Consider the following 26955-nt stretch of genomic DNA (forward strand, 5'->3'; position numbering starts at 1 on the left):
CTCTCCGACTATTACATGCCTTGCTCTTGGAGTGATCTTTGTTGGTCGACCACTCCTGGGGAGGGTAACAATGGTCTTGCATTTCCTCCATTTGTACACAATCTGTCTGACTGTGGATTGGTGGAGTCCAAACTCTTTAGAGATGGTTTTGTAACCTTTTCCAGCCTGATGAGCATCAACAATGCTTTTTCTGAGCTCCTCAGAAATCTCCTTTGTTTGTGCCATGATACACTTCCTCAAACACATGTTGTGAAGATCAGACTTTGATAGATCCCTGTTCTTTGAATAAAACAGGGTGCCCACTCACACCAGATTGTCATCCCATTGATTGAAAACACCTGACTCTAATTTCACCTTCAAATTAACTGTTAATCCTAGAGATTCACATACTTTTGCCACTCACAGATCTGTAACATTGGATCATTTTCCTCAATAAATAAACAAACGACCAAGTATAATATTTTTGTCTCATTTCTTTAACTGGGTTCTCTTTATCTACTTTTAGGACTTGTGTGAAAATCTGATGATGTTTTAGGTCATATTTATGCAAAAATATAGAAAATTCTAAAGGGTTCACAAACTTTCAAGCACCACTGTAGTAATGAGTAAGTAAGCAATAACAAAGTAATAAAATTACATTAACTTATGTAGTAGTGAAGTAACTTAAGTACAAAATACAATATACAACTGAGATCTTGGAGCAGCAAATGAATTACTGCTGGGATATAACAGGTGATATTTATGTACTAGCCTTAATAATGGTAGTATAGTGTTCACCTTACTGTTATCCAAACGTGTATGGATACATTCAGACCTGAGGCTCTGTGAATGGGATAAGCTTCTTCTGGACAAACTCCATGGCCTTCATAGGATCCAGAAACTCCTTGTCCTCATCCTTATATGAAATGCGGAGTCTAGCAGGATGAAGCAGACCATAACGGACTCCTCTCCGTCCCTGGAGCGTCTTCCTTACAACCGTAAATGCAGCTCTGGCCTTGGCCACGGCAGAGGAGTAGTCCGGAAATATGGCAATCCGGTTTCCATTGTAGATCAGCGGAGCTCTCTCCCGCACTCTCCGTAGGATCTCCGTGGCGTCTCCATCATGGTGCAGCTTGGTGATGATCACTCGTGGCTTCTCCCGGTCTCCTGTTGTCCGGGGGGTTGCGATGCGGTGCGAGCGGTCTATTTTGATGTCCCGGTCCATCTGCAGGGCTTCTCTAATAACTTTTGATACAGCTGTCGGTGAGCTCGAGTCCGGCTGTTCATAGATGCCGGTTATTCGGATGTTGCCCTGTCTCATCCTGCCCTCCATATCCTCACACCGGTCTTTTAGGGTGACCACCTGTTTTTGAAGATTGGTCACCGTAGACTGCAGCGAAACCACCTAGTCTGACCATGTTGACAGTCCACCTTTCATGTCCTGAATGTCCACATTCATATGCTCGATTTCTGTGCGGATCGCGGCTGTGTTATTTACGATGTCCGACTGCATCGCCTGTATTTCCAACTTTAAGACATTGAAGTCCTCCGCCAGCGCGTTCTTAAGTTCCTCTCTGATAATTATGGAGATCTCTTCCCTTATGCAGGGCTCGAAATTCGCGGTGGTCCGGTCGCCCGAGGCGACTTAATTTGTCATTTGGCGGGTAATTCCTGTCACTAGCCAGCCTGGCTGGCTAGTTGAAAATAAAAAATATATATGAAGCGAAGATTCAGACACACCGTCAACTAAAGCCGCCACATATTAAGCGCGTGCCGTGTCTGTGTTAATCGATGTGTTTATCGGCAGGACGGAAAATACCAAAGAATTCCAAATCATATCGTGTACGAGTCAGGCTGTCGTTTTTTCACTACTGTGCATGCATATAACGCATCTCGCTGAATATCGTGGTAATCACGTGTAGTATTGGACCAGGTGGGTGGAGCACAGAAGCACGGCAGGCCAGAACTGAGTTCTCAATGAGCTATTTATTGCTAGCTTTTCAGCCTTTTATCACTTCCCAGCCACGCACACACACACACACACACACACACACACACACGTTCTGGTTGGGGAGAGAGAGCTCCCTTTCTCTGCTCTCCTCTCCTTTTAAAGGGCGCGGTCACTGGGGAAGACACACAAACACAGGTTAATCCCCATCAGGTGCAATGATCTCACCACTTACCTTCCCTGACTCCGCCCTCCATTCACAGACAGACGCTTGGCCACGCCCCCCACTGCCACATCACGTTATCAAATTCAATAGATGTGGCCACATTATCGCCCATTTAAACACGTGTGGTTTTGTTGTTGTTTACATCTACATCTGCCAAAGCCATGTTGCGATGTGGAATTTTGTGAAAGGGGTACAGAAACCACCAGAGACGGGGACAAAGCGACCTCGGTCTGAAGAGAAAAAGGCCGCCGATAAAGCGTACGAGAAGGAGAAACGACAACGGACTTATAAGCAAACGTGGGAGCAGGGTAGGCCTTGGCTGCGATACGATTTTTATGGAATAATTAATTTTTTTAAAGTTGATTCCTAGTCAATATGAAGCTCCTAATGCTTTCTCTCTCATAAATGGTTAAATACAGAAAGCATGTTGGACATATTTTGGGTGCTATAGTCATGATAGTAAGTATATTTGTTTTCAATACTCATACACCAAGTTGCCCAGTTTTCCAATATATTATTATTTGTTGATATTATATTATGGTGCTCTGTGTTGTTCTCATTTATGTATTTAACAACAGCATCAAAATACTCGGGTCTTGAAATAAATGCACATTAGTCATGAACAATGGTAACTACTCTCTTTTGTGTTATTTTTGACAGAAGTAAAATTCATACATGAACAAATTTTGGCGAGTTGATTTTCTGTTTGGCGAGTTACTTTGGAAGGGAACTAGTCCGGCTGGGTGGTGAAAAAAAATCTGAATTTCTAGGCCTGCTTATGGATGATATAACGTCCGCTTTAAATTCGTCGGCTGCCATCCCTGAACTTTCCGACTGGGTGGGTGAGGGTGGGTCTGGGTTACCTGGCGTAAGCGTAGTCTGCCTCGTGTTCCTGGCAGGGCGAGGCGCATTAGGCCCGAAACTTGTATTTATTTAACTTTTCCGCCATGCCAGCTTCTCTACTCGGTCGTTAGTATCCCAACAGTAATCTCTATGGATTAATCACTTATTTTCCAATTGTAGTTGCTGTTTTAGTCAAGATTTATTGCTATTTTTGCAGGAGCCCCAAGAAAGGCATCCTACTCCATGCTCTGCTCAATAGCGCCCCCATGCTGACAGTTTTAACCTTAAATCCGACATGCTGACAACTTTAACTTTTCTGTCTTCACCCACGGATGATCGACTTGCCAGTTCAGATGGTGACCGTGATGGTGGAGTACATCTCCCAGAGTGCGCTCTGCAAAGTGGAGGTCAAGGGAGGTTACAGTATGCCAACCACAATCCACAAATTACTGCAGTGCTACTGATCGTGTCTGTTTGCATTAAATGAGAACATTTCAAGAACTTCATTTCAAAAATGTGGTTTAGATGCGACATCCAGACATATTGGGGTCATCATTTTAACTTGTGTACAGTATCTCAATGAACAGATGAAAGACTTCATGTGCATCAAGGGCACAACAATGCAGTTGGGCTTTCAGTGAAATGCCCAAAACAGAGCGGGCCACCAGGTATAGGATTCACATTCATACACTCACAAATGACACACAGATGTATTAGTAGCATAACTGAAATGGCTTCCATTTCTTTTTCCTGTTTTAGACATCTCCAGATCTCGAGCCGATAGCCCAGCCACAGCTTACAGTATTTCCAAGGACAGCCATGGGGGGGACAGACAAAGAAACTTTAAAGTGCATATCATTGGTAAATTTAGTAGCAAGATCAATGTAATTCTCCTATTTTATATTAAACTGTGGTCAAATATCTGTCACATTTTGCGCAATTTTTTTTACCTTGCGCAATACCAGAAAAATTCAGTTGAAATCAAGCCATTTGCGGCGAATTCGTCCGCCTCTGAAAAAACTTGGCATTTGGATTTCCTGGCAGACATTGATTTTTGTGACGTCACGTGCGGGACGCCTCCCTCTGAATCCTACTTAAGCGCTGGTTTGTTTATGAGAAAACGACCTGGTGGTTTTCTGCAAATTTCTTCAACGTTATCACGTAATTATTAAAATGGTTAACAGATGTATCGTAGGAGGGTGTAGCAACACCAATCATGACGGGATTAGTACTCACTGTTTTCCAAAAGACCGGACAACGAGAGAGAAATGGGAGCGCTTCGTGCGAGGCACCCGGAAAAAGCCGAGGACCAAGCAGAGCCGAGAAAAAGACCAAGAAAATCAGCACTTCACAAGTTGACTGTTGCCAGGGTAAGAAATCAGAGAGACCATACTCTAAATTAGGTGTTCCTGTGTTTGTGTGGTACACGGATAATGCTATTTATTGACACACAAAAGTAAACAACATGAAAGCGCTGGGCGATAATACACTTACTGAGATTAGACAGAACTTTATTGATCCCTTTGGGAGGGTTCCCTCAGGGAAATTAAAAAGATACAGTCCACAGCCTGGTAAAAAGCAGCCAAAGTAGAGTCCACAGTAGCGTGGTTAAAGTCCCCAGAGATGATGATAAAGGCCTGAGGGTGCTGTGTCTGCAGCCTTGCTGTGACAGAGTGAATCCTCTCACATGCAGCGGCTGCCCTCGGAGGGATGGAAACACAGATGGTGATCACGTGACAACTCCCTCGGCGGATAATATGGCCGCAGGCTAACGGCTAGCAGCTCCAAGTCCGGGCAACATAAGACTGTCTTTACGGAGATACGTCCCGGGTTACACCAGCGGTTGGTCACGTAAATGATGAGTCCCCCACCTTTGCCTTTCCCGCATGCTTTAGCGTCTCTGTCGGCTCTCACAGCAGTGAATCCCCGCAGGTCCACATTAGCATCCGGTACGAGGTGTGTTAGCCATGTCTCCGTAAAAATAAATAAGCTGCTCTCCCGGTAAATCCGCTGGTTGTTCAGTGCGGAGAGCTCGTCGACCTTATTCGGCAGTGAGTTCACATTCCCCATGATAATGGAGGGAATGGATGGTTTGTAGCGCCACCGGTTGTCCGCTAGCCTAGCCTTTAGCTTAGCTCCGGCTTTGCAGCCCCTGGGTTTCCTTTTTATTTATTTATTTTTATTTTACCAACTTTACTGGACTGTTACAAAATAAACATAAAAAAAGAAATAAACATACTTTATTTTTTAAGTCAGCCCAAAGGGGAGAACGCGAACGGGCGACCCATGCAAGGCGTTTCCCCGAAGGTATAAAAGAGAAAAATCATACAATTAAAATTAAACTTAATTGATCTGTGGCAACCACAGTCACGGTACACAGACCAAGTACATGAAAAGTCCGAATTATAGGTGGAGGTCAGTAATTCAAAGTACAGCTCGAACAGGGAGGCTACGGAATTTATCTGGGGAAAATATTTACATACATAGTTCCATGGTTTAACAATCCTATTGAAGAATGAGGCCTGATAAGTTGAGGTTCTGCAGTGTGCAGGTTTTAAAATTAATTTCAGATTTTGGGCCCTAGACCGGTCATGAGTTACAAAAGACACGTAGAGGTTTATGTTCAAATCTGTTTGGCCATTAATGCATTTATATACAAAGACTAAGTCTCTAATCTCCCTGTCATAAGTCAGAGGAAGCAAGTGCAGGCTTCTGAGTCTGTCTGAGTAAGTAGCATCCCCAATACGCTGTTGTAGTATCCAGCGCGTTGCACGTCGTTGGACTCTCTAACAGGCTTCTAAGGTTGACACTAGCAGGGGACCATACTTCAGACGCGTAACAGAGCTGTGACTTAACGAGCGACAAATATAAAGTCCTCCTCACTTGAATTTCCGTCAGCAAGGGACAGGATCTTTTTAGAAAGCCAAGCATCCGGTTAGCCTTGTTGACTATTGAGCAGACGTGCGAATCCCATTTTAAATTACTTGAAATAACCACGCCCAGGTCTTTTTCTGTCAACTCGTTGAAGGCACGTGCTGCCCAGGTGGTAGTCGTGAATGATTGGAGTTTTTTTCCACGTGACAGTCAATATTTTGCACTTGTTGGCATTATACTGCATGTTCGATTCACAACTCCACCCCTCGGCATTGGCTAGATTGTGCTGTAATTGCTCGCTGTCTTCGGATGTCAGGATAGTGCGAAAAAGTTTTGTGTCGTCTGCATATAGAGCGACTCCAGTTTCTTTATCCATGACCTCGGGAAGATCGTTGATAAAAATAGTGAAAAGCACAGGACCGACCAGGCTGCCCTGAGGCACACCGGAGGTCACGGGCAGAGGCTTAGAGACCGCGCCGTCAATTACCATTCTTTGTGTTCTTCCCCCAAGATGATCTCGAAACCACTCTAGCAGACACCCATCGATACCGTACCATTTCAGCTTTTCGACCAGGATAGTATGGTCAACACAGTCAAAAGCTTTTGCGAAGTCCAGATATAAAATGTCCGATTGTTTGTTTTTGTCGAGAGCTTCACCGATTTTGTGAAGTACGGACAGAAGTCGTGTGACGCACAAGCGACTGCGCACAAAGCCATGCTGGAGTGATGTTATTAGTCGCAAGATGTGATCATAAAATCTGTTGCAAACACAGCACTCCAAAACTTTACTTACAACTGGACGCAAAGAGATAGGTCTATAATTTGCAGCAGGCTCCTTTGAGTCTTTCTTGTGAACAGGAGTGACGTCGGCACATTTCCAGTTTGAAGGAAAGCACCCAGTTTTTAAGGAGCGATTAAATAAATCACAAAGACTTGGAGCTATTTGTGAGCTACACTCCTTTAGAATACGAGCAGGAATTCCATCAGGACCGGTGGCTTTTGTTACATCTAGATTTGATAGACAGTCACGCACTTCGTCGATGGTTAGCGTTATTTCAGCTATTTTTTTCATCTGATCTCAAGGGACATGAATAACCACAAAACGCTTTGTCTGAGCTGGGAGAAGTGAAAACGGAACAGAAATAGTTGTTAAACATTTCCGCTTTATCCGCGGGCTTACTAGCGCTTTGACCGTTGTGAGTAATCACGGTGTCCGTATTTGAGCGATGGTGCAGAATTGCTTTGTGATAGCTCAAACAGTTTTGGGTTGTCCCGAAAAGATCCTTCAATCCTCGCCAAACAGTCACGATGTTTACATTTAACTAGGGTCTTGAGATCGTTGCTAATATTTCGAAGTTTGTTTACGTTTGGACGTTTTGTTTTTCCTAAAGTTTTTAGCGCTTGATATTTCTTCCGCATAAGACACCTGACCTCACCGTCAATCCAAGGCGGAGTGTTTGTATCGCGTATGATTTTAACTGGCACACACTCTTCTACCGCAGCTAGAAACAAATCTTTCCACTGAGTCCAGGAATTATCGACATCGTCCGATAGAGAGAATTCAAGTGAGACCAGTTCCAGGCGTCTTCTGAGATCATCAAAATCGGCTTTACTGTAGTCGTACGTCTTACGGCGCACAGTTTTAGATGGTGTAAATTTTAGTCTTATGAAGAACTCTATCAGATAGTGATCCGAGGGAAATCCGCTTTCAGCTGGAGTGTATGTTACATCTTCAATAACCTCCGGAAAGTTACACAGCAACAGATCTAATTTGTTTCCCGCTACGTGAGTTGGTCCCTGAATGAACTGACGAAAGAAATTATCCTCCATAAGAGTACGAAATGCCTCGTCTACTGAAGATACGCCCGTGTTTGCTGGGGTAGACTCGTCCGGAGACCAGATGACAGAACGAAGATTGAAGTCTCCGATGAGAATAAAACAAGCTGTCTCGGGTGACTCTTGCAAAGAGAGGTTGTGCTCGTGTAGATCCTCAGGCCCCGGTTCAGGATGATAAAATGTATAAAGAATAACCGGTGAATTATGGTCCTTGTAGAGCTCGACGACTATGAACTCAGCATTGTCTCTCTCTAGTTCCTGCCAGCGTCGAGTCTTGATTTCGGGCTTAACTGCAATAAGTACGCCCCCGCCAGTTTTGTTTACTCTATCCTTGCGAAAGATAGTGTATCCTGTAAAAATCTCCGAAGAGAAGACTGACTCATCCAGCCATGTTTCACTAATGCAAACCACGTCGTACGAATTTCGGTAGACCAACTCTTGCAGAATGGCTAGTTTGCATATTTTACGTGAAGGGTTCTCTTCGAGTGGAATGAGAGCCTTGACACTTCTAGCATTTAAATATAGCGCGTTTAAACCACGCTCAGAGTGAGCATTAGAAGGGCCAGGGTTGGGGCTCACGTCTCCTCCGAGCAAAAGCACGCCACTAGCGAATAACTTGAGAGCACGAGATCTTGAATTGAGTGACAGTGAATCCAAAATGGCCGATTGACGGCGGAGAGCCAAAGCGAAGTAGGCTTCTGATCCATATGGCAAATAGGCAGCATGTGACGGGCTGCCAAATAAAACAGGACGTCGATGGTGTCTTTGCAGAGGGTTTCGCAGAGGTGTTTTACATCTGGCTAAAACTGTTAACGCACACAATGCGAGGCAAAGCAGAGCTAGGAAACTGGTTTTCGGCATTTTTTTGTGTTCAGTGTAGAAACAGGAAGTTCTTCCCCTCTTCTTCTTGTACATTTTGTTGCGGTGCTTTTTACACATCCATGGTTTCCTCTGCTTGGCTCCCAGAGTGCTGATCTCGGAGCAGCGGTCATAAACACAACGCTTCGGCACGTTCTCGTCGCATGGCTCGGCCGGGCTCGGGGCGCTCTCCCTCGGCTCGGCTGTGTCCAGCGCTTCGCTCCTCAGCTCCGCCGGGATGGGGTGTCGTATCCCGGCTCGTCCCATTGTTTTCAGGGCCAGCAGCTCCTCTCTCGAATAAGTGAGAAAACTGGCTCCTGGTTGCGTGTTGAAGTTAAAAATATCCATGGGATATGAAGAAAAACACGCTGTGTCTTCGTAAGAAGAGGAGAAAATTTAAAAAGAAAAAGAGGCTTAAAAAGCTAAAAACTACAGAGCTACTGGAGAGGCAGCCGTCTCACACAGCGCCCAAGGTCACATTTTCTTTGCATTTTATTTCACATGTATCAAGGGATCTGTGTGTCAGGGCTTGAGATCTTGGGACGCGTCAAACACATTGCATGTATATACAGCCCTGCTTAGCCGATTCCAGGTGTGTAGCTTCAGGGTATCTGCACATTTTTCATCTGCAAATTTAATGACTTTTAAGACCTTTTTAAGACCTCTAAGAATAAAAATGAAGACCACTACCACGGCAAAAATATGAAATCAACTACACTCTAGGCTGTTCAGTTTAACAAAGCACATTTGTATTTGAGCAACAGTGCAAATAGTCAGTGCATATTTACCAACATAAAGTGCATCTCAGGCAACGGCCTTCTCAATACCACAAAACAATACTGCTGTAAATAACGTGCAAACAAATGAAAGTGCAAATGACAAGTAAAACACAGAGTCCAAAAAATTGACAGAGTAAAAAATAAGGGAATAAGAGTCCAAAAAACAACAACATATTCTTGTCTTGCACAATTTTTACTGTTGATCCGTTAAGTATCTCAGTTCAGTAGCCTTCTTTTCAATGTCAGCATTTAGGACCACCAACTGCTCTCTCTTTTCCTTGGCTCGTCGTCTCAGGGTGTTTGTTATTAGTGTTGCCATTTTGGTGCCAGCAGAATTCTCTGCTGCTTCTGCCATGTGGTCAGCATCCTTTTGGAGACTCTCACATACACCTTCCAATGATCTCCTCTTCCTTTTGAGTTCCTCAAGTTCCTCCACCACGTTCTTTCTTTTGGTCATCTTTTTCCTTTTTACTTCTCTCTTCATCCAGGTGTGCTCTGTACCTGGTGCGTGCTGTGGCACAGTAACTGACCATCTCTTTGGTCAGAGGCACTTTGGTCACTCCTCCACACACTCTGACATGGTCACATATAAGCCTCTGTGCAATGATTGCTTCCTCGGTTATGTTGCAGGTCTCCACCTCTATTTGTTGAAAACCCACATTCAACTTCAGCTTGTCCATGGGACAAGAGCAGCAAATTTTTGCAGAATGTCCAGAGGCCAGGATAAGACCCACTCACTTTCTGATGGAAAAATACATCAACTCTGGATTCCTCTGAAGGACATGAAGCCCAAACCTCTGGCCTCACTGTACAGGAGATTTTCAAACTGCTGAGATATTACATCACCTGTAATTTGCACATTCTGAGTCAGGCAACATTGCCCTGAAGACGGTGCTCACGTCTTCGTTGGACGTATAGGAGTGTGTCGGCTAACCGTTCGCAAAACCCACAGCATTTCGGCCTTCAGTGTAGTACATGGTTTTCCCCAAAGCGTTTGAGCATATCGGGCCCGATCCGCTTGCTCTGCCTGCCAATACGCTTCGTCGCTTTAGTTAAAATCCGATACACTTAGATTTATACCGATACGTTAAATTTCCTACCCACAAGTAACTCGATACATAGGAGAGCAAATAACAGATCCATTTACATATCGATTGATGTGTGTGTTAAACAAGCCGTCTTTTTTCCAATGTTTGTGTTGATTCTGTCAAAGTAATATGTCCGCGTGGTATGATGTAAACAAACTGTAATCTGTTGGCTGTGTCAAGATCACGTGTTCAAACCATCCAATAACAATCTCGAAAGAAAACGTCAGACATCCTGGAAGTTTCCGATTCATTATAAGCGATCTCATTGGCTGCCGATGTTGTCCCCGACCAGACGGACAAAGCCGACTGATTTTAATAAGTGAGGAGAAGACTCGCTGGACAATTTGATCCACATCAGCATGGATGACAGTGAGATGGACTATGAGAGCGTTGCCCAACATTGGGCCAAGCAAAAGCCAAGGAGAATTAATCTGCTTTAAAGGAGTAGAAAACTTAATCCATTAGTTTGGGTTTGCAGAAAGATTATGTATTTATAAACACTCTCACAAAGTGAAGATGTCCAAATGTGTCAAATACAGCATCATTTCAAATAATAATCATACGCAGTTTTGGCAGTGTGATGTCACTGGGATCCATTTAACAAAAGGCGGCTCCGGATTATTCTTTTGTTAAAGGCTCACAGTGACATCACACTGCCAAATACGCTTATCGTTATTATTCGAAATTATGCTGCATTTGACACTTATTAACAAATTCTCTTCATGAATGTGTTTATAAGTACATAATCTTTCTGCAAACTTAAATGTATGAAATAGGTTCTTTTCCTTTAAATGTTTTAATCTTAATCTAGTCCATTTAATAAAGTGCCAAAATTTAAACTTTATAATATGCAGTTGCCTTACTTTTCTATCCAGTGTATCTTAGTTCTACATATATTACGGTAACTGCATCAGAAACATCCTAAATCATAACAGTTATAGTAATACAGCAACTTACTTTACGGTGGCAGTTCTGAGGTTCAGATCCCTTTGTGATCAACAGGAGGTCATGATGATCGATTCTCTTCATTGGGTTGCATAAGATGGAGCAAACCACTGGTCATATTTTCATGCACATTTGTGTTACAACCAGGGCGGTTGACAGCTTTGGCTGGGCCCGGGACAAAATAATCTGAGTGGGCCCCCCCACACACACACATACGCGCGCACGCACATCGCCACACAGCAACCACCCACACCCAACCCCTCTTTTCACAGTCTCCATTCACTCCAACCCTTAAATAACAGGTATTCCAAGCCCATTATAACAGTCAACCATTTTATTTCAACATTTCAACATATTTACAGTTTGAACATTTCCTTAGTCTGCAACTATTCAGGTGCGAAATGCAATGCGCCGGACTTTTGCTGTGGCAAAGTCGTCAATAAGGTCATTGAAGTCCAGCTTCTTTGCAAGTTCGCGCTCTATAGAGAGCATAGCCAGCCCATTGAGCCTCTCCTGTGACATGTTTGAGCGCAGGTAGTTGATAAACCAAAATGATTGTTTACGGGATGGAACTGGGCCTCAATGAGAACGGAGTTATGGCTTTCCCAAAATCTGAACATAGAAGCATCACCACTAGTGATGTGTACAGTGAGTTTTTCAGTGTATTTTTTTGTCTTGTTTTTCATAAACGTCCTTTCCGTACTCGATTTAGAATGTTACAAAAAAAATTGACACCCTCCCAACCACGTAACATTAGCCTATCTGACCTGGGGGCTGACACGTTTATTACGGATAAACCAAAAGGATTACAACGTTCCCTGGATATAGAACTGGACCGAGAAGATTTCAAAATCTTAACGTGTAAGCAACAACAATAAAACAGAGGTTGTTTTATTCATTTAGGGCTTATTAGGCTACTTTCATTAATTGCGCTTTTCAGACAGGCCTATCATTTTTCACTTGAGCAAGGGAATTGTTTGAAGAGTATCCAGTCTAAGCGAAAGTTTAATGTTTTGCAACAGACTAACCTCAAAACACCCCATTTATAGCCCATTCGTTACATTAAACTCTATCTAGCTGGCAATTTCACATGCCGTCGTATCTACACGGGATGATTTCCAACAAAATAAGGTTTAATTAACAAGAGGCAGCGTTCCACGGGCTTTCAGCTAACCGGAGTCCAGCTCAGCGCAGCTCAGCAAGCGTGCCTAAAACATTTGGATATGATTGCCACATACATATACACATACAAACAGCCACTCAAATCTCCACTGCCAAGCCTCTACCTCTCCAACGCCAGATCCATGTAAACAACACGGACGATTTGGAATTACCTTATTCTATTCTATAATCGGCTGGTCAGTGCTATACTCAATACTTAAGTGACTTACCCATCCAGTGAGGATTATTTTGTTTACAAGATGCCACATCTGAGTCGCTGACAAATCCTGAATTTCTGTAAAGATAACTGTGCAGAGATTTATAAGCACGCAGTGCTTCACCACTGAACAGCGAGGGAAAGTTGATGAGGTAATCATACACGTCCGGTATTCCGCTGGCAGTTCAAAATCCGGTCGTGAAAACTCCGTCCGGAAAGCCATAAGGGTCACTAATCTGTAGATCGTTTATTTTAGACATATATCTAGTTATCTGTTCATTAGAAAAATGAGCCGTGTAGTCCGTCGGTTGAAATTGATCCATTCTATACACGAGTGCAGCAGTATTCAGCGGTGTTTTTGACCGACAAGATGGCGGTTGTGTACTTTCCGGTCACGTGACTGCAAGATCTCTATAGTGCCGTGTTATTTGGCGCCTTAATCAAAGACCAAACCATTTCTGCATTAGGGGTGGTACGTGGGTTCTTGAATCTATTTTCGAAGACAATAAAGGCAAAAGAACCAGAAATCATTCATTGAATGCAAATATAGCACATTTTTCTCCCCCAAATCAACACATTTTGAAATGAAACAGAATGATTAATGGCATCTTCATGAGGGACCAGTTCTGGGCCCCCCCTCATGCCTGGGCCCGGGACAAAATACCCGGTTGTCCCCCCCTGTCGACGGCCCTGGTTACAACGCTACTTGACCATAGGTAATTAAGGAATCCCCGTAGATTTTCAGTCCATCATAGACCTCAGTAATCTATAACAAAACAGTTTAACTCGCATGTTGAACTTTAAGGTGAAATTTCAAATGTGTTTACATTAATACTATTTAGGTCAGAAATCAGTGAAACACTGGTAAAATCTGTCCTATAATCATGGATCTAAACCCTCTCAGAGACGCTGAAAATGCACCTGAGAGCATCGATTTTCAGTAAATACCCCGGGGGGAAGATGCCCCCTCCCCCCAGTTTTGCTTCGTGCCATCGGCGCTCGATTGTCTGTGTATTATTAGGCCAGAATTTAGGGCTGTAATTTGTTCTGGGGAAAACACTGTAGGAGTTGGGGAGAATGTACTGAAGGCATTACTTGTACGGGGTCCCGAAGACACCAAAGCGGGCGTAACGTTAGTGTTTGCATTTGCAGTAGATACCGGTGCTGCAAACATCCGAATGGGGACAGTTGTTGTCTGACTGCCGGCATAGCGCTTGTGCTTCTCCCCTTTCATGTGCGTCAAGGGCTTTACAGCCCATTGTCTCCAATTTAATGCTTTAAAAAATTTTTTTTTTAACAGTCTGCACCGCGCTTCGTACTCCGTCGTTTTTTGTAACCAGCCGCTATTGTAACCCTCCCAGAGGGTCAGGCTGGGTTCCCACACCTCCACTGCTCTCAGCCTGAACACCGGCTCGCCACAGGGTTGTGTACTTAAGCCCACTCCTTTACACCCTCTACACGTATGACTGTGTCTCCACCCACCTCAGCAACAAGATTGTAAAGTTCGCAGATGACACGACCGTGGTCGGACTCATCTCGGGCGAGGAGGGTGAGCTGGCATACAGGGACGAGGTGGAGCGGCTGTCAGAGTGGTGCAAAGTCCACAATCTGCTCCTCAATACCACCAAAACAAAGGAGCTGGTTACTGACTTTAGGAAAAAACAAAGCTGACATCCAGCCACTCATCATCAATGGGGCCTGTGTGGAGAGGGTCCTGGTGTTCAGGTTTCTCGGCATTGAGCTGGAGAACTACCTAACCTGGAGTGCCAACACCAAGGAGCTGCTGAAGAAGGCGCAGCAGAGACTGTACTTTCTGAGAATCCTCAGAAACAACCGTCTCCCCCAAAATCTGCTCCGGGCCTTCTATCACTGCTCCATAGAGAGTGTGCTCACGTACGGACCATGTGTTTGGTACGGCAGCTGCACATCCTCAGAGAAGGCGGCGCTCCACAGGGTCGTTAGGGCAGCAGAGAAAACAATAGGCTGCCCCCTCCCCACCCTGGAACAGATTTACACCTCCAGATGCCGCAGGAAAGCAACGGACATTTCAAAAGACTCTTCACACCCCGGTCATTGTCTCTCCCAGCTTTTGCCATCAGGCAAGAGATACAGAGCAATGAAAAGCAGGACAAACCGCCTAAAAACAGTTTTTATCCCAAAGCAATCATGGCTTTAAACTCAAATGTGCAATCTGTGCAAAATACCGTATATATGTATGTGTGTGTATACATTTTCTTATCAGTGTAATCTGTGTACATACAGAACCAAAACAATTCTGTTTAGACTATTTTCAGTGCAATCCGTGTACATATAGAACCATACAATAGATTTCTGTTTATATTCTGTTTATACCATTTTACCAGTGCAACTCTGTATACTTTACTATTTATTTTTATACTTTATTTGTTCTCCCTTTTTTCTTTCTATAACTCATAATGAGTCAACAGCACCTTCAATTTCATTGTACCTTTGGAAAAGTGACGATGACGATAAAGACTTTCTCTCATCTCTTATACTTTTCATCCTCGAGCCAGTTATCGTTAAACCTGCATTTGCCCATCTTGCCGTGGCTCGTGTCTGAAATAGCCACTCAAACACTTCTTCGTCTATAAAATCATGCATGTCAACCCCTACGGATTTCCCGTATTCCCTACGGATTTTGGCATTTTAAAAATGGTACGGGCGTAGTGGTATTCAACTACGGATTTTTCTACATTTTCACCTTAAAATTATTTTGATTTATTACCATCAAAAAAATTGTCATGAAATACGAAAATGCATGGGAGCCGCCATTTTCTACATTTAGAATTACTCAACCGGTACTTCCGCTAGTACCAACAAGCCATTCCGAATGTCTGAGCATGCGCAATTGTGATTTTCCTGCACACCGAGCGGGAAATAACAGCACATGTAGCGTAACAATAGACAGGTCAAGAGGTCACGATGTCGGCACCACCGAAGAAAAAACTCAAAACATCTAAAACTGGAGGTCGCTTTCTTCCCGAATTCGATCCAGAATTTTGGACATGCCAGTGTGTAAAATTGGTACAGCGGAGTCAGTTTTCAAAACTTTGGATGAAGTATTACAGTAAGTATGTTATGTCCATTTTAATGAATATAGAATAAATACATTTCTATTTGTATGAATAATTTCTGAAATATAACTGTTTTAAAGATGCATGATGATCGTAATACTAATAAATGAGATGATCATTTAAAATCAAGAGATGAGAAAAAAATTAAATGCCTGATGTGATTATGTATTTGTAAATAGGCTTTAATATATGAATAAAAATAAATTATTTAACTCTAATGTTATGCACAATTATCTCCTTTGTATGATTAATGTCTGAAGTATACATGTTAAAAAGTTGCATATCATTTAAGTATGTTATTTATGAGAAATAAATATTATCCCTTTTGTGTTATGTCTGAAATATTCCTTTTAATATAAGTTGCATGTAATTTGTTTTAAAAACATTTGTAATTATGTGGAATTAATATTTCCTTTCGTATTGATAATGTCTGAAATATTTTTTTAAAAGTTTGATATAAATTGAAAATTTTGATATATTTTTTCAGGAAGCAGGACATTCCTTGGACAAATTGTGTTGGCTTTGCCAGTGACGATTGCAGCGTCATGATTGGGAGAAAGAACTCTGTGCTGACAAGAATCCGAGAGAAACAGCCCAACATCTTCAACATCGGATGTATTTGCCACTTAGCAAATCTTTGTGTTGCTGCTGGAGTAAGAGTTGTGGATTCCTGTGGATGAACTCCTCATTGACATTTATTTCCACTTTGAACACTGGTGATTTTAGTTACACATGATAATTCATCATATCTATGTTAAGGCCAAAACAAAAAAGTGTTCTGTGTCAGATCACAAGGCATAAATAATTTAGTAGGTAATTGGTAGGGAAGAATACAACAATGTGCCAAGTGATATTGTTTAGCACCATTTTGGTGAGGGTTTCAATTATTTCATTTTGTATTACGTTTGACGTGTATTTTGCATTGTCTGGGATATGTTTTACAATTTCTGCCAATTTCTCATCTTTTTTGACTGTATATTCAAAAAACTTCAGGAAAAGTCCCTCCTCCCCACCCTCGTGATTGTGACCACGCAGAGCCAGTTCATTGACAGCCAGGAACTGAACGGCCTCCCCAATGCTCTTCACATAGTACCTGTTTTTTTCTATCTGCGTTTGACCCAGCAGGTGAGCTATGCTTCCACCCGACTCTGCCTGACGCTGGTGTTCCTGCCACGCAGACATTGATCTGACGTGCGGGAGACTCGACGCATGTTTTTGGAAGCTGGCGTCTTTTTCAAGGGCTTTTTTCCAATTTGTGAAGCCACGTTTGGTAAATATATCCTCGCGGTCCGAATGTGAAATGTTAAACTTGCGGCAGGCAAAGCAAAAGCTGGCATCGCGGATAACGGAATACTCGAGCCATGGTCGAGAATGATACCAGCTTGCACTAAAGCACCGACGGGTTTGTCCAAATGGGCGCTTGGGGTAATTAGTTAAAACAGGCTGGGACGGGCTATCCATATTTAAGTCGGAAGGGACGTGCACATCAGAGGTTTGGGAGGATTGCGTACTTTGTGAAATGCAGGGGTTTTGAGTTCCTGAAGCGGCCACAGAACTGCAGGATGGCGCAGACCTATTCAGATCCTGTGAAGGGCTTTGCTCCGTGTTGGCAGCAGCGGTGCTGGGCTCAACAGCGGAGTCAGAAGCTTGCGCAGCGACAGGGGCGGACGAGGTCTGCTTTTTAATGAGCCACCTATGCATGTCTTTTGGTGTTACGTACTAGTTAATAAAATGTTTTAATAACGTCTGTGTGGGTTATGCTTAGTGGCTGGCTGCCTGCCTAGGCTGGCAATTCAACTAGCTAGCACAGTCTCCTAGTTTTAATAATAGCAGGCTAGCACAGGCAGACCGCTGTAACTAGCTGACTTATCTACACAAATCAACAAGTAAATGAAACGAACAAGCTCAACTCAACAAAAACTACTACCACTACTTTGTGAAAAGATGACAGAGAAGAACGAAATAGGAACTGTATCGGTGCAAAGTAAACTCCCGCACAGCGTTGTGCTTGCTAGTTGAATGGAGGAGGACTGACACGCCCCCTATTCAAACGAACCAACTGGAAAGCAGTTTTGACGATTGTTCTGCCCCTTAAGGTTACGGGGGGGGGGGGGAACACGATAACAAAAAATAATTAAAGCTATACACTTTGCAGATATATGCTGTTTTTAAATCAACACCAGCATTTATTCTACCAATACAAGACACAAACAGAGATCATAAATCGTGGCCTTTTTTCTGGCCAGTTTTCTTTGGATGGACAGGGCATTTCTCAGGGGGGAAGGACTTGTCCCTGGGGGGCAGTGCCCACCCCAGCCCCCCCGTGGCCACACCCTGGTGCTACACGTTGATGGATTACTTTGTTCTTCTCTGCCCTTTTTGAGGAATGTACTGTCGGACTTAAACCAACATCTGAAGAGGTGAGATCGCTCCTTTTTTTTCCCTATTTTTGCTGGTGGGATTGTTTTTGGAAAGCGCACGGGTGGTGAGCGGTTTTGGTTATACTGCTTACGCAGTGTTTGGACTAAAGACTCTGCCCTAAGGGCTATTCTCTCACTCTCTCTCTCTCACTTTGCACCATTACACAAATATTCACACTGAGAATATTTTGTAAGCGCATTTCATGAACCAAGTTATAGGATTTGTTGACAACTCGCATCGAGTTCGTTACATGTTGATGTTATTTCTACACTACACAGACATTTCTTTCTTGAAAGTCTGTAAGAAAGTCTTACATACCGTATATGATATTGATTTATGTTTCATGCTTTCAGGGCTTGTCTTGTTCTTCTGTTGCAAAAACAAATGTTTTTAAAAATAAATGTTTGGTTTTTTTTAAATATGTACTTCCGTCTAAATAACTCAATTATATCTCAAGAAAACATATCAGTATTGCCTTGAACCATGTACTTGAAAACTTGCCGAAATACCACAAAATTTAGGGCAAAAGGAAATTCAAGGGGGGTAAAAAATTTGAGGCCATTTGCCCTGCAGGGCAAAAGGTGTCTGTAACACTCCTCTGATTACCATGAAAGCTGAACCACAGGCAGGCGGGATCAAGTTCAGTCTCGGTTTTATTTTCACACAACCAGCTTACACAAACACGCTTTTCAGCAGTTTTCCGTGGATGTGCTGTGTGCGACTGCATGGGCGTGACATCAATCAGGAGGGGAAGGAAAAAAAACACTCTGCTGCTCTCCCCTTTTATCTCCTTTTTACTGAACACAAATGTAGCACCCCTCTACTCTACTAGGAAAAATATAAGTACATTTAAGAGAGGTGCTATCTAACTAATATCAGGTAGTTCGTTTAGTTTAGGCCAGTTCTAGGTACGGCATTACAGGGGGAGTGAATTGACAAAAAGGGCAACCATTCAAAAGGTAGAAAAAAAACCAGTATAACATTTATTAAATGATACAAGTTAAATTTGACCCTCTCTCTTAATAGAGAATAAAGAAAATAGTAACAAAAAGATTCAAATAATAAATACCCCAAAAATAAATAAAAGAGAGCTCTTCAAATTCAAAGTATCAAATCAAATAAAATGTCCAAAAGAGAAGAAAAGTGTGGGTGTAAAATATCAGTGCATGTGTGCTTAGTTGTAATCCAGCTGATCGCGCTGATCTTCCAGATGGTCCAGAGGAGGTTCCAGGGTCCAAGGACTGACTCGCCATCCAATTTCAGTTCACATCAAAAACCAATCGGAGAGATCCAGAAGGAAATTAAAACAAGGGAAAGATGAATGTTCGGGCAGTATAAAGAGTGAAGTAATTTGAGAGTGTCCGTGATTTGGGAAGTAAATGTTGAAAGATAATTTAAGGTTCAAGAGAGATCAAGTTATCCAGTATTAAAGCTATCGAAGGAATCAAGCGTCAAGTGAGGGAAAGTAATACAATGCCCATATCTCGACAACAAGAACAACCTTGCCAAAATAAAAGCCCTGCTTCCTGTTAACAGCAAACAATATTTATAAACTTAAGTAGTTCTATTAATCTATTTATCCATATGTATATTTATGTATTTAAATATGTATCTGTATATTTATCATATTTATTCAATATATTTAGGTTTAGTAACCAAATCTTTAGGTGGGTTACACAAACACACAGCACATTAATTTAACACAGGTGCTTCCACTTTGCCACTCACCTTCCCCAGCTTCTCCCTCCATTCACAAACCAGCACTTGACCACGCCTTCACTGCCACAGTGTTAAAAGTTAACGTTGAGGCCTGTGCACAGTGGCAGATGATGTAGTGGGCTCAGACACAACATCCACAGTTGCAGTAGATGACATATTGGCTGGAAGTGCATCTGTAAATGTGGTCGTGGCCATCACAGATGTTACTGAGTCATCTATACTGGCACCTAATGCTGACTGAAAACCTGAGAGCATTCCAAGATTTTCTATAACCACTTTTGCCTTCCCATCTTCAACAGAAGAATGAGGTAATGTTATACGACTAAATCAAATGGCGCTAACCCCCCAATCAATTTTAATTCCAGCTTGTAATGCAACAAAACAGGACAAACACAATGGGGGATGAATACTTTTGCAAGCCACTGTACTTCACCTGTTTACTTTTTGACGGTCAAGGAATTTCTGCTTCACTTTCTGATTCGAAAATATAAGGGGGCTCAAGGTTCTTTCATCCCATTTCATACCAACTGATCCACTAAATAAGACACACTCCTCATCCTCATTTGTATTTCTCAGATACGTTCTGTCTAAACTGGCATTATTTTCACCATCAAGCCACTCCTGTAGTAATTTAACTCACTCTTGGTCTAGTGGTGATTTAAGTCCAGCTTTAGCATCACTCTTTGTGGCATAGTAACTCATGACTCTGTCTCTGCGTTCTTGCTTGGGTGTACAGTTACAGCGATTTGAAGTGAGATATTAAATAGCTGGTCAGTTGTTTTGTGCTTTTTTTTAGTTGCTTTTTCAATGGGGGTTCTCCTGAAGCCTGGAGTACTGCATTTTACATCAGGATCTGCACTGGCCATTGTGTACAGATCATAGGACCTTTATCCTTTACAGCTGTATTCTGTAAAAAGGAATATTTAATGGACCATGAAAACATGTTTAATAACAGACATACTATTTTGTGGTCTTTCTATAACTTATTTTACAAGCTGCATTTTTTTTTTCAATTTCACGATGTTCACAGTGTGTACACAACTGCTACATGAGCATCATCATCTGTCTACCTTGTGTATCCAGATAATTACAACCCCAACTCAGGAAAAGTTGGGATGGTATGTAGAAATTGAAAATAAAACTGAAAACAAATGACTTGTAAATAATCTTTGACCTGCATGACACTCAAAACAGTACAACAGCACATGATTTGATCTACCTCATGAATTTTTTTTTTTAAACAAACATTTAATTGTGATTCTTGTAAAACATTTACCACTTTATAATGTTGCCATTCCTTTTCACAACACTTGTTCATGGCATCATGGACTCCATGAATACTCCATTATGGACATTTTTAAATCACAATCTGGCTCCTCTGCAAGGAAACTAAACCTGGGTCATCACTAGATCTTCCAGCAGGACGATGATCGGAAGCGTCTGTCCAAATCAGCACTAAAACAGTTCACTGAGAATCACAGAATCGAGCTTCTGCCCTGGACATCTCAGTCCCCTGAGCTGAACCCCAGTGAAAACCTGTGGGCGGAGCTGAAGAGGAGAGAGCACAAGAGAGGGTTGTGAACCCTGGATGATCTGGAGAGATTGTGTAAAGAGGAATGGTCTTATATGCCCTGCTCTGGATCTCCAACCTTATAAAATGTTATAGGAGAGACTCAGTGCTGTTTTCCTGCCAAAGGGGGTTGGACAGAGTATTAAATGCATGGGAGCCAATAATAGTGGCACATGTGCTTTTGTTGGAAAAAAAATGTATTTCTTGATGAGGGATTTGTTTTTCTCTGAATAAATTTATTTCAATTAAAGGCTGGGTTTTTCTTTTTTTTCAGTGCAAGATGAAGTGACTTCACCGAAAGGTAGATTTTTTTCCCAACCTTTACAATGGGCGTCAATAATTGTGGACAGCACTGTGTGTAATATATATATATATATATATATATATATATATATATACACACACGCACCAGGAAAAGGTTGGGACAGTATGGAAAAATCCACCCATCCTTCCCTCCATTATCCGTAAGTGCTTATCCTGGGCAGGAGCCGATCCCAGCTGACTATGAACAAGAGGCAGAGTACACCCTGGACAAGTCACCAGATCTTTGCAGGGCCGTATGGAAAATGAAAATTTTAAAAAGACAGCTTGTTTCTAAAATTCAAAATTTTTGAAATCATGGTATGATAATGTATAATGTGTTAAAAAAAAGGTAAAAATAATCCAATGGATCTTATGTCACTGGTGAAATTACTTCATGTACCCAGAACATTATTTGAGATGGATTTTCATTAGCTAGAAGCTTGTCTCCTAAAGCTTTTAAAAGGCACCATTAATAACTTTCACATACAACTGCATGTGAAAGGTTGGACTTTAGCTGGTCCTGCAGGTTAGTCTGTGACTCTGGACCTTTTATCATATATATGGACTTGTATACAGTCATTTGTTATTTCCCTTTTTACTTTTTCAAGCTTTTGAGAGAATTTTCTCCAGTTAAATATTTTCCCTTGGATGTTATTATAGCTTTGCCATTTTGTTTCTGTTCAGATTTTTACTACCCATCTCATCTCTGCAGAAGACAGCCTTTTTTTTAAAACCAAGGATTCTTCTCTGCAAATAGTGACGAGTGCTATTTCAATTTTACTATTTTTCACTAAAATAAATGCCCCACATTGGGTGCCATGTAGCCAAATGGATGGTTGTAATTCTAATTAAGCTTAAATATAGGAACATCAGATAAAAGTTTCTGTGTAAAATTAAGTTTCACTCAGCCATAGCATAAGAGACAGTCCCTTTACACTCGAGTATAAAATGAGTTCTCTCCTGAGTGCAGAGCTTCTTTGAAGAGATGTCCCCGGGGTTTTCTTATTCAGCCAAGTCTTCAAATTAATGAACTCAGACCACTAGTTGTCTTTTAATGAATCACCCTCAAAGGGCTCTGCTTTATTAAACATATAAAGCTGATAACATATATAAAGTTTGAGTACAAATCAATTTGAAATAAAATGAGCAATTCTATTAAAAGTAAACCTGTATTATAATCAACATATCTAAAAGAGGAAATAAATGTTTGACAGATAAACTGTCAGAAAAAGGTTTCTATAGAATGAAAGAGTAAATACTTTGAATAATAAGAAGCTTAAGTCCTCAGCATCCTACCCAACAACCTCCTGGGGTTTACTTCTGTCTTTTATAGCTAAAGAGCCAAGCATGATTCAATCATAAAACCACAAAAAGCTCACTAAGTGGAAGATTTTGAACAGTAAGTGGAAGCTAGATGGAAATATTCTTCCACTCCCTGAATAAGCAAGATCACATACAGATCAGGTTAGATTAAACTGGTCTTTAACCACAATCCCTTGAGTTTGTTTACTAAAGTGTAGACACCTTTCTTTTACTCGGCAGAATCAGAGGAGTTTAATCAGTCGGGTTTGCTGTAGAAAGCCCGCGTCCCCAAAAACACAGGAAAACTCTCCCACTGTGGCTCCCAGTCCAGGATCCTGCAGCGCGCAGAGCCACTGGTTGAACTCGCCAGCATGACCTTCATCTCTCCTTCAGTCCTGCCGTCTTTTCAGCAGAAACCCGCTACAAGCATTCTGATTGGCTGATAGAGCTGCAATTTCTTAAAGCTACAGTACTATTAAACTCAACTGACAAAATAGTTCACAAACAAGATGAAATACTACTTTTAATCTTATTACTCTGATTTTAACATTGTTTTATCACTAATATGAATTTGTAAAATGATTAAATTCTGCTCAATATTTATTCTAATTTATTCAACTAATTATTAATTTATAAGCTATTTTCACCTGTGTTACACTACACAAACAAACTTGACTCATTCAGATTATAATCCAGGAGAGTCATATCGCTATACTACGGCTCTTTGTGCAACCAGGCTGTGCACATATCTTTCTTTTGTTTACAGAAAAAGTGTTTATCAGTAAATCAAACATTCTACTTCTGATTTTGAAGCATAAACATTGCATTTTTTTTCTTTATTATTGCCAAGGCTCCACCTCCTGTGTCTCAGTGCTTCCTTGTCACTGTAACCCCGCCTCTTCCAGCACCATCAGTGCTGCATCTTCAAGCTCTTTCAGTCCAGACTTCAAAATCTTTAATGTACAAGCAAAAGATATCCCAGCTGCTAGAGCACTTCCTACACCAGGCACCAAGCTGCACAGATACTCCACCACCGCTGATCCGGCGAAAGCAGACAGCGACAGTCTTGCATTGGAGCCCGTTGCCAACGCCAGTACAAGAGGTGATTTTATGAAATCTTTCAGCTCTGGCTTGTTAACTCTTTCTGACAGTTTTTTAAGCGATTTATCATCAAGGCCAAATGAGTAATAGCACCTTGTAAAGAAAGACACTAAAATACTGGCATCACATGCCAGTGAGAGACCAGGTACTGGAGCTGCTGCAATGACTCCAGAGCAACACGCTGCAGCCCATGCTGCTTCCTCAAACATTTTCACTTTTTTCTTCAGCATAGCCACAGAGGTGACAGGCACCGACTGCATCAGAGCAGACCGTTTCCGCTCCGGGAGCTCTGACATCAGAGTGTCAATCAGCTCTTCAAACTCAAACGCTTTAATATCCTTTGAGGATATCAGGAAAACTTTTGGATTTTCAATCTCCTTCAAGTGTTCCATGCAGTTCCTTTTGATCTGTGAGAGTGTTTCTTCCTTGTTAAAGTTCCTTTTGGTTTCTTCTGCTCGAATATCATTGTCTATCTTTGATCTCACAAAGTAAAAGAGCTTTTTGCTTCTTTTGATCTCTTTGGTCAACATGATGTCATTCTCTGTGACTCTCTCAGATAAGATGATGATGTAGAAATCATATGTGCTAAACTGAGTGTCTTTAAAGTATTTCTTAGCCTTAAAATTTGGGGATCCAATTCCAGGTAGGTCCCAGAACATCACATTAGGCATTGTGGGATGTTTGTAAGATGTTGCCTCCATTGTGGTTTCAGTAACTCCAGTTTTAGCTGCGCCTTCATCATCGTTCAGTCCTCTGACTGCATTGATAAAAGATGACTTTCCTGAACCTGTTACTCCAGTTACAGCGATGTGAAGTGAGATATTAAATAACTGGTCAATTTGTGTTTGTGCTTTTTGAGTTGCTTTTTTGATGGTAGACTCTCCCGAGGCCTGGAGTACTGCGTTTACATCAGGATCTGCACTGGCCATTGTGTACAGATGATAGGACCTTTATCCTTTACAGCTGTATTCTGTAAAAAAAAGAATATTTAATGGACCATGAAAATGTGTTTAATAACAGACTGACCACCTATTTTGTGGTTTTTCCATAACTTATTTTACAAGCTGCAATTTTTTTTTTTTCAATTTCACAATGTTCACAGTGTGTACACAACTGCTCATCATCTGTCTACCTTATGTGTATCCGGATAATTACAACCCCAAATCAGGAAAAGTTGGGACAGTATGTAGAAATTGAAATTAAAACTGAAAACAATGATTTGTAAATAATCTTTTACCTGCATGACACTCAAAACAGTACAACAGCACATGATTTGATCTTTTACCTCATGAATTTTGTAGTTTTTTTAAACAAACAGATTTAATTGTGATTCTTGTAACACATTTCAAAAATCTTTGAACAGTAAAACATTTACCACTTTATAATGTTGCCATTCCTTCTCACAACACTTGTTCATGGCATCATGGACTCCATGAATACTCCATTATGGACATTTTTAAATCACAATCTGGCTCCTCTGCCAGGAAACTAAACCTGGGTCATCACTGGCTCTTCCAGCAGGACAATGATCGGAAGCATCTGTCCAAATCGGCACTAAAACGGTTCACTGAGCACAGAATCGAGCTTCTGCCCTGGACATCTCAGTCCCCTGAGCTGAACCCCAGTGAAAACCTGTGGGCGGAGCTGAAGAGGAGAGAGAGCACAAGAGGGTCACGAACCCTGGATGATCTGGAGAGATTGTTTGTTTTAAAGAGGAATGGTCTATGCCCTGCTCTGGATCTCCAACCTGGATCTCAGTGCTGTTTTCATGCCAAAGGGGGTTGGACAGAGTATTAAATGCAGGGGGGCCAATAAGAGTGACACATGTGCTTTTGTTGAAAAACCCCCCTGTATTTCTTGATGAGAGATTTGTTTTTCTCTGAATAAATTTAGTTCAATTAAAGGTTGGATTTTTCTCTTTTTTTCAGTGATAAGCAACTTCACCAAAAGGTGGATTTTTTCCCCCTAACTTTTACAATGGGTGTCAATAATTGTGGCTGGCGCTGTGTGTGTGTTTGTGTGTAATCACACACGCACAAATCAGGAAAAGGTTGGGACAGTATGGAAAAATCCACCCATCCTTCCCTCCATTATCTGTAAGTGCTTATCCTGTGCAGGGTCGTGGGCAGGAGCCGATCCCAGCTGACTATGGGCAAGAGGCAGAGTACACCCTGGACAAGTCACCAGATCATTGCAGAGCCATATGGAAAATGAAAATTAAAAAAACAATGTATAATAAGTAAGTAAATAAATAAATAAAAGTAAAAATAATCCAACGGATCTTGTGTCACTGCTCTGTGTCTGTCATGTTTTAGATACTTTACTTTTGACACTTTACAAATAATCTATGAAATGTTATGAAGCAGCTGACCAGCTGATCCTTAATAACATACTGGTTCACTACTTTTACACCACAATGCTGTAGAATTCTGGATTCTGATTTGGTCAGAGATGCAGCTGCAAATCATGAGCTAAGAATCAAACATCTGGAAAGAAATAAAAGTTGTGATGTAAACTGACTCCTTGTCATCTCAGCCTCAGTCCACAGGAATCAAACATTTGTTTAACAAACTAAATGTTTAAAAAATGCAGTTGTATATAAAATAAACTAAAACAAACTAAGGTCAAATACAGTTTGACCACATGAGGCACAGTTCTAGAAGTGAATTGTTAATAATCACACGATCTGC

At 41.7% G+C, this 26955-nt stretch overlaps 2 protein-coding genes across 11 annotated transcripts in view; one reads left to right on the forward strand and one right to left on the reverse strand.

The window, feature by feature from the left end:
- LOC132882239 (NACHT, LRR and PYD domains-containing protein 12-like) overlaps positions 1-26955 on the forward strand; it is a 1431284-nt gene that overhangs the window by 820432 nt on the left and 583897 nt on the right. The gene's annotated exons all lie outside the window — the stretch shown is intronic.
- Positions 22939-26955, reverse strand: part of LOC132882244 (interferon-inducible GTPase 5-like) — a 76705-nt gene continuing 72688 nt past the window's right edge. For 2 of the 3 annotated variants that reach the window (XM_060915526.1, XM_060915528.1), the window contains one exon: positions 22939-25235. In XM_060915526.1, coding sequence (XP_060771509.1) covers positions 24046-25194 — 1149 coding nt within the window. In that variant the 5' untranslated portion in view covers positions 25195-25235 and the 3' untranslated portion in view covers positions 22939-24045. Of the gene's footprint in view, positions 25236-25640; positions 25910-26955 lie in introns of all 3 variants that reach the window. The other variant, XM_060915527.1, reaches the window with a different exon arrangement.

Source organism: Neoarius graeffei, chromosome 2, assembly GCF_027579695.1.
Source record: "Neoarius graeffei isolate fNeoGra1 chromosome 2, fNeoGra1.pri, whole genome shotgun sequence".
NCBI classification, from domain to species: domain Eukaryota; kingdom Metazoa; phylum Chordata; class Actinopteri; order Siluriformes; family Ariidae; genus Neoarius; species Neoarius graeffei.